This window comes from Cavia porcellus, unplaced genomic scaffold, assembly GCF_034190915.1.
Source record: "Cavia porcellus strain 051 isolate PalLab524CR breed Dunkin Hartley unplaced genomic scaffold, mCavPor4.1 scaffold_6, whole genome shotgun sequence".
NCBI lineage: Eukaryota > Metazoa > Chordata > Mammalia > Rodentia > Caviidae > Cavia > Cavia porcellus.
The window spans coordinates 94,562,475-94,575,464 of record NW_026947489.1 but is presented as its reverse complement, the minus strand read 5'-3'; the positions used below and the strand labels follow the sequence as shown (position 1 = coordinate 94,575,464).

Genomic DNA, 12,990 nt, shown 5'->3' with positions numbered 1-12,990 from the left:
CCTTCCCCCTACCCTGTTTCCCCAGAACCCCAAAGCCTGCCCGCCCCCACTGACTCCTTCATCCACAAGGTAAAGGGAGATGATGACCCCTGGAGGCTCACCTAGTTAAGCGCATGCCAGCTCCAAGAAGCAGGTTTCCTACTCCTGATAGCTCTGCTGGCATCCCAGCCACTCCCCTCAGAAACCTACAAGATGCGGTCCATTCAAATTTTTATATGGTCATACCCTCTGCTTGGGGCAAACCTCACCTCAGAGGCCAGCCCCTCAGAGACTCTCTCCCAGTACCTGTGATGAGTCTGGAAAGAAAGATAACACACTGCAACCTCTGGCCCTCTCCTGACACCCAGGCTTACAAAACAGCCTGAGTTGGCCACACCTGTCATCCCAGCACTCTGGGACACTGAGACAGGAGGATCTCTGCAAATTCGAGGCCAGCCTGGGCTAAACAGTGAGTTCAGGGCAGCCTGAGCTGCATAGGGAGACCCTGTCTCAAAGAGACAATGATAATAAATAGCCTGACAAACAAATTAAATGTTTAAACACACGGGCCCTGTAGCCTAAGTGGACAGTACTCTGATGGTATCCATCTACAAGACACTCCCAGGGGGACACTGAACCCAGGGAAAGCTGCATCCTGCTGATAACCTGCCTGAGTCTGTGGTCTCCCCGACTTCCCCAGGCTGACCCAGAGGCCCACTGACCTGCCGCTTCTCCTGCGGCCTTGCCTCAGTCTTTGTCAGGTCACCCCTCAGAGGCCCACTGCTGTGTCACTTCTTGTGTCAATAAAGGACATCCTCCTTAGGGACACCTTGTGACTTCTCCCATCGGGTCAAATGATCCTCCTACTCCTTCCTGTCCCTTTCTCCACACCCCATGGCCACACCCCCGACACTCCCCTTCACCTCTATAGCACCCCTGACCTGGCCCAGCACCTCTTCAGCTGAGATCACTAGCTCTGCATCTCGGCATCTTCAGCCACCTGCGTGGCTACTCTGGTCACTCCCCAGGTCTGGGTCCTTATTAACCTTGAGCCCCATCCTGCCCCCAGGAACTCTCCCAACTGAGGCACCCACACCGCCCACCAGTCCCAAACGGAGAAGCCACAAGAAACAGCTCCCACCTCCTCTACTATTTTTTTCCTCTGTGACAAAAAAGAGACAAGCATGTCACAGCCAACAGGAGAGGTCCATAGCAGCAGGCACAGGAGAAACAGAGAAACAAAGCCACACCCACCCGCACATTCTTTCCCCCCAAATTCCTCAAGGCAGCAAACTCCTCCCCCACCATTTAATTTGTATTTTAGAGGGAGTCCAGGGATCAAACTCAAGGCCTTGGGCTTGCCAGGCAGGCGCTGCAGTCCCTATTGCTCGCCTGCCATTTAACCCTTGGTTCTACCCTGGCTTCCCCAGGGCGCAAATGCCAGACCCTCCTCCTGCAGGCCTGCAGCACTCCTTCCTGGCACCTGGAGCCAGAGCCCTTCCTTGGGGCTCCCAGAGGAGAGGGAGGGGTCACAGGCCATGTCCCTCCCCGGGTTCCCATGTCCGAGGCCTGAGGGAGCCTGTCACCCAAGCCTTGCCCCCACCTTGTCCAGCTCCTCCTTCCCAGGACAAGGCCCCACCCTAAGAGCTAAGCACCGCTCAGGGCAGCCCCCATCTCTTCATCCAGCCATGCTGCCCCCTAGCTGCTGTTCATGCCTAGATGCTTACAGCCCAAGGCCAAGGCCAAGGCCGGCTGAAATCTGTGGCCTGCAAGGCATCTGCATATCCCCCCACCCCCGCTGCCTCCCACCCCCTTCATGGCTGAGGTTCCAATGCTCTCGATGTTCATCCTGCCTCCCTCCTAGGGTGAGGGGCTCCACTCTCAGACAGGACCGCCCTGCACACAGCGTCTGGAGTGCTGGCCAGACAGAGATCAAGGGGTGGCAGGCGCCTTGCTGTGCTGCTCTTCTGGCCAGCACTGACCATGGGGCACCGGCCCAGAGGAGGAGCCAAGAACGGAGACCATGGCTGCGCACATCAAGGGGTGTCGGATTCTTCAGTCAGGAGGTATGGCTAGCTGGACACCCTTTCCCCTCTGTGTCCTCTCAGAATCTCCTGTTCACCTCCTTCCGGTTCTGTTCTCTAGCCAGACCTACCAGAGCATCTCTGTAACCCCAGCATTCTGGGAGGCTGAGGCAGGAGGACCACGAGTTCAACCCCAGCCTAGGCAATTTAGCTCTTTAGTGAGGCCTTGTTTCAAAGTTAGAAAGGGCTGAGAATGTAATTCAGTACAAAGGCCCTGAGTTCAATCTCAGCAGTGGAAAAAATATAGACTAAAAATAAACAGTGGAAGCCAGGTGGGGTGGTACATATTTGTGACCCCAGCACATGGGAAGCTGAGGCAGGAGGCTCACTGTGAGTTCAAGGCCAACGGCTGCATAGTGAATTCAAGGCCAATCTGCACTACAGAGTGTGATCCTGTCTCAAAAATAATCTAAAAGGAGAGGGGAGTAAGCCTGCTCCAAATCTTCTGTTTTGGGGGGCCTATTTCTCTCCAACTCACAGACCCCTCCCAAGCTGCTGTACCATTGATCTAGGGGTGGATGTGGGTTGGGACAGGACAGACAGAAGACAGCAGAGACCTCCATGGGGTATGAACCCAGTCTCCTCCAGTCAGAAGCCAAGCAGCACCTGGAACCATTCTGGGCAGGTGGCCTTCCACCTGCTCTGGCCTCTAGTACTGGAGCAGGAAGAATGCGGCCAAGCGAGCCTCTGAGACATGCAAGAAGAAAGGCCGAGGAGCTGGCCTGGTGGTGCACACCTGTGACCTGAGAACTCGGGAGGCTGAGGCAGAAAGACTGTGACAAGTTCCAAGCAGCCTGGCTACATAGTGAGACCTTGTCTCAAAATAATAAGGAAGAAAGGAAGGAAGGAAGGAAGGAAGGAAGGAAGGAAGGAAGGAAGGAAGGAAGGGAGGAAGGAAGGAAGGGAGGAAGGAAGGGAGGGAGGGAGGAAGGGTGGGAGGGTAGAAAGAAAGTGTCAGCTCTGGGCTCGCCCAATGCCCAATGAAGAGAGAAAAACTCCCCAAGTGGCTCCATTGTTTACACTGGGGAGTGCTAAGTCCCACAGGAAGCCAGTGGCTGCCCACACAGCTCCACCTGCAGAGAGCTGGTTCCACGGAAACCACAGGAGATCCTGTGCCTGCCAGCAGCCCTGTGCCCAACCCTGTCACCCAACCCTAGACCCCTGACTCAGAGACACCCTCAGCAATGCCCCACCCTACAAAACTCCCTGTAAAACACCCACACCCTTCACTCAGGACCAACGGTCTTTTTACCCTGGCCTGACAGCACCCGGTCTGCAAAAAAGCCCTCGCCAGCTGCTCCAGCCTTGGCCGCCCCAGTGGTCTCAGTTGCACCTCAACTTCCCTGAAAGAAAGAAAGAAAGAAAGAAAGAAAGAAAGAAAGAAAGAAAGAAAGAAAGAAAGAAATAGAGGCCCTGGAGGCCAAAGCCACCTCTGGCTGTGAGGAACTTGGGAACCCGGCCCCTCCCCTAACCCACTTCGTTCCACCTTTGCCCACCTGTCCCAAGAAGTAGGAAAAAGCAGCTCCGGCCTGTTTGGGCCCAGACATGATTTATTCCACTCGGCAAGGCAGGCGGGGCATGCAGAGGGCTCAGCCTAACTACAGAGGCGGGGTATGCAGGCTCCTCTTAAACTTAACGTGCGCAGGGTACATGCTCCCACACCCTGCATGTCTCCCTCACACTGGCAGATGACGCCCAGGTACAGAGTGGCAGAGAAGAAGCCTTCAGTGGCATGGTGGCATCTCAGCATGCAGGGGGCGTAGCCTCTTCAGTCCCCTCCCTGGCACACAGCCAGGCCCCACCCACCCGAAGCCCTGGCTCATCAGCATGCCTGAAGGTGACTGGTCAGCCCTGCCCAGGGGGCGTAGTCTCCAGAACTTTCTGCTTCTGGCCCCAGGTACCCACCACAGTTCCTGACCAGCTCCCACTCCCCACTGGTTCCACTCTGGTCACCTGCAGGCCTGGCACTAAATGACCAGTGTCACTCATCACCTGCTATGCTACTCTGAGCTGCCCTCTCACTGTAAGCTCCCTTCTTGAGGGCTAGAGGGCTTGTGGCCCCAGCAGGACAAGGTCTAGGCATGAGAGTCCACTGTGGGTCACCCTTGTCCAGGAGGCAGTCCTGGCATCTTTGGGACTTCTACAGGCTCAGGACGGAAGAGGTTGGGGTTGTGAACTGAGGGCTGGACCCCCTCAGGGCCGGGAGGGAGGGAGCTCATCCAGGGCAAGGAGTGGAGGAGGGGGTGAGGGCACAGGGTCCATGCGGCCACCTGAGGGTGTGCAGGACCAGGAGTCTGCCCTGGGGCTACCGTGGGGGAGGGGGAGAGGGGTCACCCCACTGTGCAGCCCTCGGGGCAGCCTGTAATGCTTTGGGAAAGCCATAAAGCATAAGAAAGGGACTCATCTGGGAGCAGCTTGACCACTTCTGTGCTCTGGCCGGGCAACCCCTTCTTCCCTGGCGGGACCTGTGCCCCTCATACAGGCACCCGAAGTTCAAAAGCCCCCAGAGGGAGACAAGCGCAGAGACAGTGGGAGGAGGGTTGTGCAGGGGCCAGCAGGGCTGAGGAAGGACTCGGGGAGCCAGGTTGGCCCATCCCTCACCCGCCACTAGTGGTGCAAGAAGCCCCCGTGAGAGTAGGGGGGGACGTAGGGGCTGCAGGCAGCGACCTGGGGCAGGCAGGCCTGGGGGTTCAGCTCACAGACGCTGGCATCCTGCTCCCCTTGGAAGTACACGGAGTCTGTGGAGCGGAAGGAAGGGTCCTCATCAAAGAAGTTATAAGGCCGCAAGAAGAAGCCCACGCCATTGCCCACTGTCACCGTGTTGGGGACGTCCTCTGAGTGTGGGATGTGCAGAAATCCAGCCGTCACCCAGGCCACCAGATCCTGGCAGGGGACAGGAAAGGCGACCGTGTAGACCAGCTTTGCCAAGGTCAGGCTCCCCTCCCACGGATCTTGAGTCTAAAGTTTTTCCTCTGGCCAAGAAGCCGAATCAAAGGATCCATTGGAGATGGGGAGTGGCACCTGCACCTGTCTCCGGGACACTTCCTACCCTGCCTTGGGGACACACCCCTGAGGGTGATACCCCCAGGCTACCATCCTGAGAATTTCCAGACTATCACCAGCATGGGGAGCCATCAGGGCTCTGGCAGCCGAAGCAGGCTGACGCAGAAAAAGCCACTGTTCCCTGGTCCCAGCAGCAGTGGGGGAAGCTGGGGTTCTGGGTCCATGCGCTTCCCTGGAAGCTTCCACCCCTCAAATCTAGGGGCCCTGACTGGGCTCTGTGTGTCAGCGAAATCCCGACACTCATGACATTTGGGGGCTCCACTGACTTGCAGAGGCAGGAATTGGCTCCACCCAAAGGCCGGAGAAGTTTAGGCACCCTCCCAGGGACAGTGAGGCCTGAGCTGGCCCCTGCCCATCCCGCTCAGGGTCCACTCACCTCCCCCTGGATGGTTTCCTTGTTGATGAAATCAGCGAAATTCACAGTGGGCGTCCAGGGGTCATTCTGATTAAAGATGCTGGAGCTCTTGGGCTCCGCCTCCTTCCGCCGGGTCACAGCGAACTGGTACCTGCAGGGACAGCAGTCACTGAAGCTGTCCTCTGCAACGGGATTATGATGCAAATGCTCACCTTCCTACACAGCTCAGGCTGTAGAGTCCCTGAGATGACGCCAGAGGTCCTGTCCCTGTCCCTTCTGGTCCCTGCCCAGCACACAGCTCCCCTCCACTTCTGCCCACCCTGGCTGCTCTGCTGCCTTGAATACCTGGGGCTTCTTTCTTCCCAAGGCCCCCAACCCACTACTCACCGCCCCCAGCTGAAGGCGCCTGCCATGGAGCTGTTCTCGGGCAGCAGCTTCCCTGGGGAACCCAGAGGCTGCACCCGGTAGCCCCGCAAGTGCCCCCACTTGTTGCTGTGGTTGCTGGTCAGGTAAAGGTAGCGCGGGGTGGCCCTGCCCAGAGGGAAGGCGGCCTGCTCCTCCGTCTCCAGCAGCTTTCGGGTCACCTGCAGTCTCTGGATCTGCTGCTCAGGGCGCCAGGGCAGGGTCTCAGGGACAAAGGCCAGGTCCTCGGCCCAGGCCCAGTTCTCAGGTCCTGTGGGGTGTGATGAGCTCATCAGGCAGTGGCCAGGGCCCTCTGGACTGCACCCACCCTGCAGCAGGACGATGCATCGGGTGCTCCCCACCTTCTGCCCAGGATCTCCCCAAATAGAAAGGCTTCTTCCAGGATTTCCTCATGTACCCTTGCAATGTTCCTTAGCTCCCAGGAATCCTGCATTCACTGATGGAGACAGAGCTCAAGGCACACGTGCTTCCCTCCCTCTCCCGCAGGGACGCATACAGGCCAAATGCCACCATGCCTGCAGTGAGTGCTGGGAAGCCTGGACACAGGTACAGGGACAGTGTCCTCCAGAGCCACTCTTTGGCCTGGCCCTAAAGGGGATCACAAGATGGGCTGGATGGGTGCCTTAGGCAAGGCCAAGGCCAAGACGGTCTCGGACTGTGTGCCACCAACGTGAGGGCGGGGTACAGCTGTGGCAAGCACAAGCAAGATTTTCAGGGCAGGCAGCACTGGTCTCCTTGGGAAGAGCACCCTGCAGCTCATCCTGCCCCTGGGGAACATCTAGCTGGTGCACAGCAGGCTGGCACCAGCTCCCAGCGCAGCATGGACCCTGCATCTCAGAACAGGCAGTGCAGCTCACAGAGAGGGCAGCAGTGGGACCCGAAAGAGTGCAAAGCGATTTCAGAAGCAGGATGGAAAAAAGATCTGGCACTGAGAACGCAGAGGAGGAAAGCGAAAAGACAAAGATGAGACCCCAGACATCAAGGCATCCAGCCTCTACCCTGACGCCCACTCCGAGGACTTCCCTAAACTCTGCATGGGGGCTATGCCACCCCCCACTCAACGGACAGGTGGCAAATCAGGAGGTGAAGGTTCCACTTGCAGGAAACACACGCCAGCTGGGTCATCCCGAGCTGGCCCCAGCCGGAGCAGAAGCCCTCAGGACTCCACTACACAGCACCGACAGACACAGCCAGGTGCAGAGAGCACAGGACGGAAGAGGCAACAGAAGAGGCATGGGCCACCCTGTGACTCTGGTCCTGCCCCTGCCAGAGCTCAGCCACAGCCGGGACTGTGGAAGGAGGGAGGCCAATAGACTGTGTACCCGATGCTGAGCGAGAGGGAAATCAGCGCCAGGGCAGCTCACGCCCAAGCACCCCAGGGAAGCAGGGACCCCCAAGTCTCTTTCCTGGAGAAACCACATGACACAAAGCAGTAGGGACAGCTCTTCAGCCATTCTGGCAGGAGCCTCAATCACCCAGAACATCTCACCTGTCACGTCCAGGTCCACCTTGAAGTGGACGCTGTGGGTGTGGACCGTGCCCAACGTGTGCTCCCCAACTCGGTTCCCATACAACCGGGCATCCCCAAAGAGGAAGGAGGAGCTGATGTAGCCCGTGGCGTGGACCTTGACCTCGATGGCCCCATTGGGGTGGAAGATCATGTCCCACACATAGTCATAGTTGAGCAAGGTGGCCAGGGACCGGAACACCAGAACCGTGTCCACGACACCCCCATAATAATGGGAGTACAGATCAGAGTGATGTCGCCGCAGGGGCAGGCCCTGGTTCTGTTCAAACACACAAAGGGCATCACGGACAGTCCTTGGACCCTGCGACTCCACCAGGAAGTGCCAGTCCATGTAGGTAGCCAAGTAGGGGCAGTCCACTCCGCGGGTCAGGGGTGTGGAGAATCTGCCAATGCCAAAGCTGCCGTCCAAGTAGTGGGTCAGCACTGCTCCTGGGGAATTTCCCCCATAGACAGCCAGGGCTTCCTGGACACTGACTTCATAGGCTATCCTCTCACCCTGGAAGCGAATGTCAAAGACCCTCGGGCCACTGAAGGTTCCTAGGCCAAGGGAGAAAGTCCACAGAGAGGAAGTCACACAACTGCCCTGAACGCTGAAGCGGGGGCCCTCAGGGTGGAACTGCAGAGGGGGAGCCGGGCCCGGGGGCACCGGCGACTTCAGGGACCAGGCCCCACCTGTGCCTTTGTCAGGGACCTGCACCGGCTTCACCTGGCCAGCCACAAATTTGTCCTCCAGCTGGGCCAGGCTGTCGTAGTAGTGGCCCTGGAAGAATACCTTCTGGACAGTCCAGCGGGCTGGGTCCAGAGCCCCATGGTCTACCAGAAGCTCCAGCCCCACGGGGTGCAGGAAGATGCCAGTGCCTGAGATGTTGTAGTAGAGACCAAACCAGGTGGCCCGGTCTCCTGACTGCAGGCCACGGGGCGCCGTGGTCACTGTCACCAGGCGGCCTCCCTGGGGTGTATAGGAGCAGCAGTAGTGGAGAAGCCCTGCGACCTTGGGCAGCTCTTGCTTGAAGATCATGTGGTCGATGTCCTGGTACTCTCTGGTCAGCACAGGGCGCCGGTGGTAGGGCAGGGGGCCGCCATAGCGCTGCACGGTGACATCCCGCAGGTAGGACGGCCGGGGCAGCGGCCCTACCAGCAGCTCGCTCACGTTGGGCTGGGTTTGAGCCCCGAAGAACACGATGGCCAGCGCCTCGCGGGTGGGAGGAGGACTCCGTCCCTCCAGGTAGGCCAAGGCTGCGGCCTTGGGGGGCAGCTGCAGCTCCACTGAGTAGATGCAGGTGTCCGAGGGCTGCGCCTGGGCTGCATCCACTAGGCCTGGGCCCAGCCTTGGGGTCAGGAAGCCCATCACGGCCTCCAGCTCCTCTGGGCTCAGGTCTGCAAAAAGCTGGCCAGGGTCAGGGTGAGTGTGGGCTTGGGCAGGGTGTGGGGCCAACGGGCATGAGGGTGGCTTGCTGGGTTGGCCCCCATCTCCACTCCTGCCGGCCAGCAGGACACAAACCAAAACGAAGATGGTGATGACGGCCAGTGCCAGCAGCACCAGGGTGGTCTTCTGGTTCATGGTCCCTCGAGGACAGCTGGGCTCCCCCAGCCTGGCACTATGTTCTCAGCTGTACTGATAGAACTGGGCTGCTTGGGGTGGTGCTGGGATTTGGGCTGAGGCCCTCAGCCTGCAGGCGGCTGCTGCAGGCTGGAAGGAAGTGGGGTGGGGCGGAGGCGGGTCTGGGCCACTGCCAGTTTCCGCAGACCCTACGTGGCCTGGTCCTCAGCCCAAGTCAGACTCTGCCTTCTGGGTCAGGGTTGGAGCTGGGGGAAAGGGTGCAGCCGGTCTGGGAGCCTCTACCCCCAGGAGCAGCTGGGTACCCCTACACACCCTGGGTCTCCAGCCTGCTGTTCCCATCCCACTTTCCCAGTGGCCAGACATCCTCTTCTGTCACTGGGAGGCACCCACTTCCAGCCCCTTCTGCTGCCTGAGCCAGAGGCATTCCTTGGCCTGGTCCCAGCCCAGCCTCTCCTCCATTGCTGATCTTTTTGGCCCAGTTCCTGCACATTCCCAGGGGTACTGAAGACACTTAAAAAGTCGAACAGAAACAGCTCAAGGGAAATTCTTGGAAGACTTCTTATCATCACTTTCACAGAACACCCATTCCCTCAGAAGGCCCACGACCACCAGCTAATTCTGAAGGGAAAGATTGCTAGTATTTTTGCATGTATATTTCACAAACATTTTGATAAATCTGTCTCAAACAGAACTGAGCAGGGCCGGGCATTTAGCTCAGCAGCACCTGCCTGGGAAGCACAAGGTCATGAGTTCAATTTCTGGTACAAAAAAAAAAAAAATTGAGCAGAGCTGGGAGTGGTGGAGGCTGAGGCAGGAGGACACCCTGAGTTCAAGGCCAGCCTGGGCTACACAGAGAGACCTTGTCTCAAAACAAACAAACAAAAACTGAGCAGAAAGTAATAATTCTTACCAAAGAGACATGTGGGACCCCGTGTGGGGGCTCTGTTTCCTCAGGAGTCTGGAGAGCAGATGTGACAGATTCACAGGGTTACAGAGGGGAAGGTACATGTGTCCTCTACCCACAATGGCCTGTCATACCCACTGCAGGCCTAAAAGCCTTGGTGAGAGAAAGGGGCAGGTCAGGGCACAGGCTGCCAGGTGGGGGTCGCAGGCTGCAGGCTGCCCTATCCCCACCCATCACAGCAGAGGCTGGCAGGGATGCAGCCGAGGGGAGGGTCTTTACCAGGATGCCACAGGGCAAGGAATCCCCCCCCCCACGGCCACCATGCTCCGGAGTGAAGGAGATGGGGTCCCCTGGGTCACCAAACCCTGCAGAAGGAGGGTGAGCTGGGCGCTGGGGAGGCAAGACTGGGCCTCTGGGCCATACCGCCCAGCCTCTGCCAGGCCTGTCCACACCACAAGCACGGGACCCCAATGGCAGTGTCCAGGCTGGTCACCTGCCAAGGGACGAACCCTTGGCCCCGAATTTGAGGCCTCCAGACTATGGCCAGGTCGGCGGGCACAGAAGCGCCCTGTGCCCTTTGCACTACCAAACCCTCCCGAGAGGCTCTCCATGTGACAAAGGCCACTTGGGCATCCAGAAGTCATTCTGGTGGCAGCTGTGATGCTCCTCGGTGCCTCCTCTCTCCCCTGGGTCCCCACAAGCTGGTATCTGGCCAGAGTTGTACAAAAGTAGAACTGAAAAGGTCAAGGACCCTTAGGCCCAGCCGTCCTCTAGACCGGGCTCTGTGAAATCTGCTGCCACGCGGACTACTGGGTTGTGGGCCAGTTTGGGGGACATGGCCAGCTATGGGTGCCAAGTCGGGTTTCCAGGCGTGGGACAGCCGCTCCTCCCTGTCCCCGCAGGCCTGTGGCTCACCCACCCCTGGCTGAGGGTCAGGCGTAGGCCTGGGGGGCTGCAGGTCTGGATGCAGTGCCCATGCTGGTGACCCCAGGCCTTGGTAGCAGGGAAGGGGTTCCCCAGGGAAAACGCTGCCAGGTCCTCCCTGCCAGGACCTGCCAGTCAGCTGTAGGCACTGCAGCCAGCCCTGCACTCCAGGGGCCTCCACTCACTTAAACACCACATCTTCCACCACCACCCAGTGGTGCAGGCGGGGCAGGGGAGGGAGAGGGGCTCCATGCCACTAGAGGCCCCTCATCTCCCCTGCAGTGTCCGTGGCAGCCAGTGACCACAGCATCACTGTCCACATCCAGTGCTAAGAGCCAGAAGGGCTGGGCCAGTACTAGTCCAGCCTCTAACTGGCCACATCCAGTAGGACAAGTCCCATGTGGCTACTTAAATCCAAATTTCAGCCAGGTGTGGTGCTGCACACCTGTCATCCCAGCACTTGGGAGGCTGAAGCAGGAGGATCCCTGTGAGTTCAAAGCCAGCCTGAAGTAAGGAGTGAGACCCTGTCTGGCATACAGCCTCCCAGAGCTCCTTGCTACATACAGCTGAGGGCCTGGAGAAATATCCCAGTGCACGGCCCTGCTACAGTCACAGAAAGTTACCCCAGCAGTGGGCCCCAGGCCCAGGACCCCCAGGTTTCATGCTCCTGTGATCCCAAGACCTAATGAACGCCAAGCTGTGACCGTGCTCAACCAATGGAGAAACACCCTCCGCTGCCGGGCACCGCACTGTCCCTAGATCATGAAGACCATTCGGCTCAGAGAAGCCGGCCGGGCAGACCCAGCTCCCAGCCACTGTGCATGTGTCTGTCCCGCTCTGAGATGTGGCCCTCTCCCCCTGCTGGGCAGCAGGCAGTTCTGGGCTCCAGGATGGTGAGCTGACTTCTGCCCCTCCGAAGTCGGGGAGCCCCTGGAATCTACTGTACCACAGGCTGCGGTGTCCTGAGCAGTGCAAGTCATCGTCTCCCCAAAGGGCAGGAAGGCTCATCCCCTAACGGTGACCCACGCAAGGCCCCACAGGGAGGTGCTCACCCAAGCCAGCACCTCTGCGGCTGGCACCCTCGAGAACTATGACCCTGGGCAACTCCCCTAGGGGCTCTCTGGTGCCAGCGATGCTGAGGCTTCCAGCTGGGAATTGGCCACAGTCCGGTGTGCGGGAACCCAGCATATGTGGCCTGGTCAGCATCCCTGTTTCTCCCTGCCCCCAAGCTGCTACAGGCCACAGGCTCTCAGGGTGCTGGTGTTTCTGAGAAGCTCACTTCCCTTCATGGTGCTAACCCCCACTCCAAATTCACTTCTGGCACCTCTCCCTGGCTGCCTCAGTTTCCATGGTTGTCAGGCCAGGTCTTGACGGATTTCTTTTTTGTAGCAGGAATTGAACTCAGGACCTTACACTTGTCAGCAGGCACCTGTGCCGCTGAGCTGTATCCCCAGCCCTGGCAGATTTCTGTGATCTAATGGGCTCTGTCTCCAGGGAGTCAGCCAGGAGTAGCAAATCCTGTGCTTGAGCTCCCTTGGGCAATACCCTCCATCCAACCCTGGCCAGCAGCCCATCTCAGCATCCCAGGGACGTGGCACCAGGGGGCTCACCACCAGCACCCCTAGCCACAGCACCCATGCTCCAGCCCACCACCACATCTGCTCTATTCACCAACATATGGAGCCTCGCACAGGGCCAGCTCACTCCCCAGGCTGCTCCATGCCCAGAGGCTGAGGTGTTAAGACACAGGCACCATCACATCCCAGCCAGTGGCGCCATAGCAAGGCTACAGGGCTGGACACGGGGCGGGCAGGAGCCTGGCGCCTCTGACCAGACCCCAGCTCCTGGCAGACTGAGGCCAGCTAGGCATGGCCAGCCCTTGCCCTCGCCTGCGCCATCGCCAGATCTGGAATCTCCTGGCCGCCACCCCAGCCCAGCCCTCCCTCTGCACCCCCACCCGCCTGCCACAGCCAGCTCCACCTTGAGGCGGGCACATATGTCCTCCACTTGGTCCCAGAGGCAGCTATCTGCACCCCGTGGCATGCCACCCAGGGGCGTCAGCATGTAGTCCCACATGTAGCCATAGCTCCCCACAGAGGACCTCAGACCTGACCCACACAGAGGCCTCTCAGAGTACCTGCGGCTTCTCCACAGGGCAGGCCCCGGCAG

General features: G+C 59.2%; 1 protein-coding gene across 2 annotated transcripts; it reads right to left on the bottom strand.

The window, feature by feature from the left end:
- Positions 1-3,595: 3,595 nt before the first annotated feature.
- Positions 3,596-12,687, bottom strand: LOC100721976 (membrane primary amine oxidase). Of its 2 annotated transcripts, none has more exons than XM_063251620.1 (4): positions 7,394-12,687; positions 5,869-6,154; positions 5,503-5,632; positions 3,596-4,801 (listed from the first exon to the last, which is right to left on the bottom strand). In XM_063251620.1, exons 1-4 carry the CDS (start codon positions 8,991-8,993, stop codon positions 4,754-4,756), a joined length of 2,064 nt encoding a protein of 687 aa, XP_063107690.1. In that variant the 5' UTR covers positions 8,994-12,687; the 3' UTR covers positions 3,596-4,753. The 2 variants fall into 2 exon arrangements, with proteins under 2 accessions (XP_063107690.1, XP_003467052.1); XM_003467004.5 differs by having other exon boundaries at positions 3,596-4,946; positions 7,394-12,667.
- Between the last annotated feature and the right edge of the window lie 303 nt (positions 12,688-12,990).

Excerpts from the sequence above, each read along its gene's own strand:
- LOC100721976 (XM_003467004.5), bottom strand. The coding sequence starts at position 8,993 with ATGAACCAGAAGACCACCCTGGTGCTGCTGGCACTGGCCGTCATCACC. Across the intron at positions 6,155-7,393 it reads GGTGGACCTGGACGTGACAG|GACCTGAGAACTGGGCCTGG; the intron begins GTGAGATGTTCT and ends CACACCCCACAG. Across the intron at positions 4,947-5,502 it reads AGGAAACCATCCAGGGGGAG|GATCTGGTGGCCTGGGTGAC; the intron begins GTGAGTGGACCC and ends GTCCCCTGCCAG.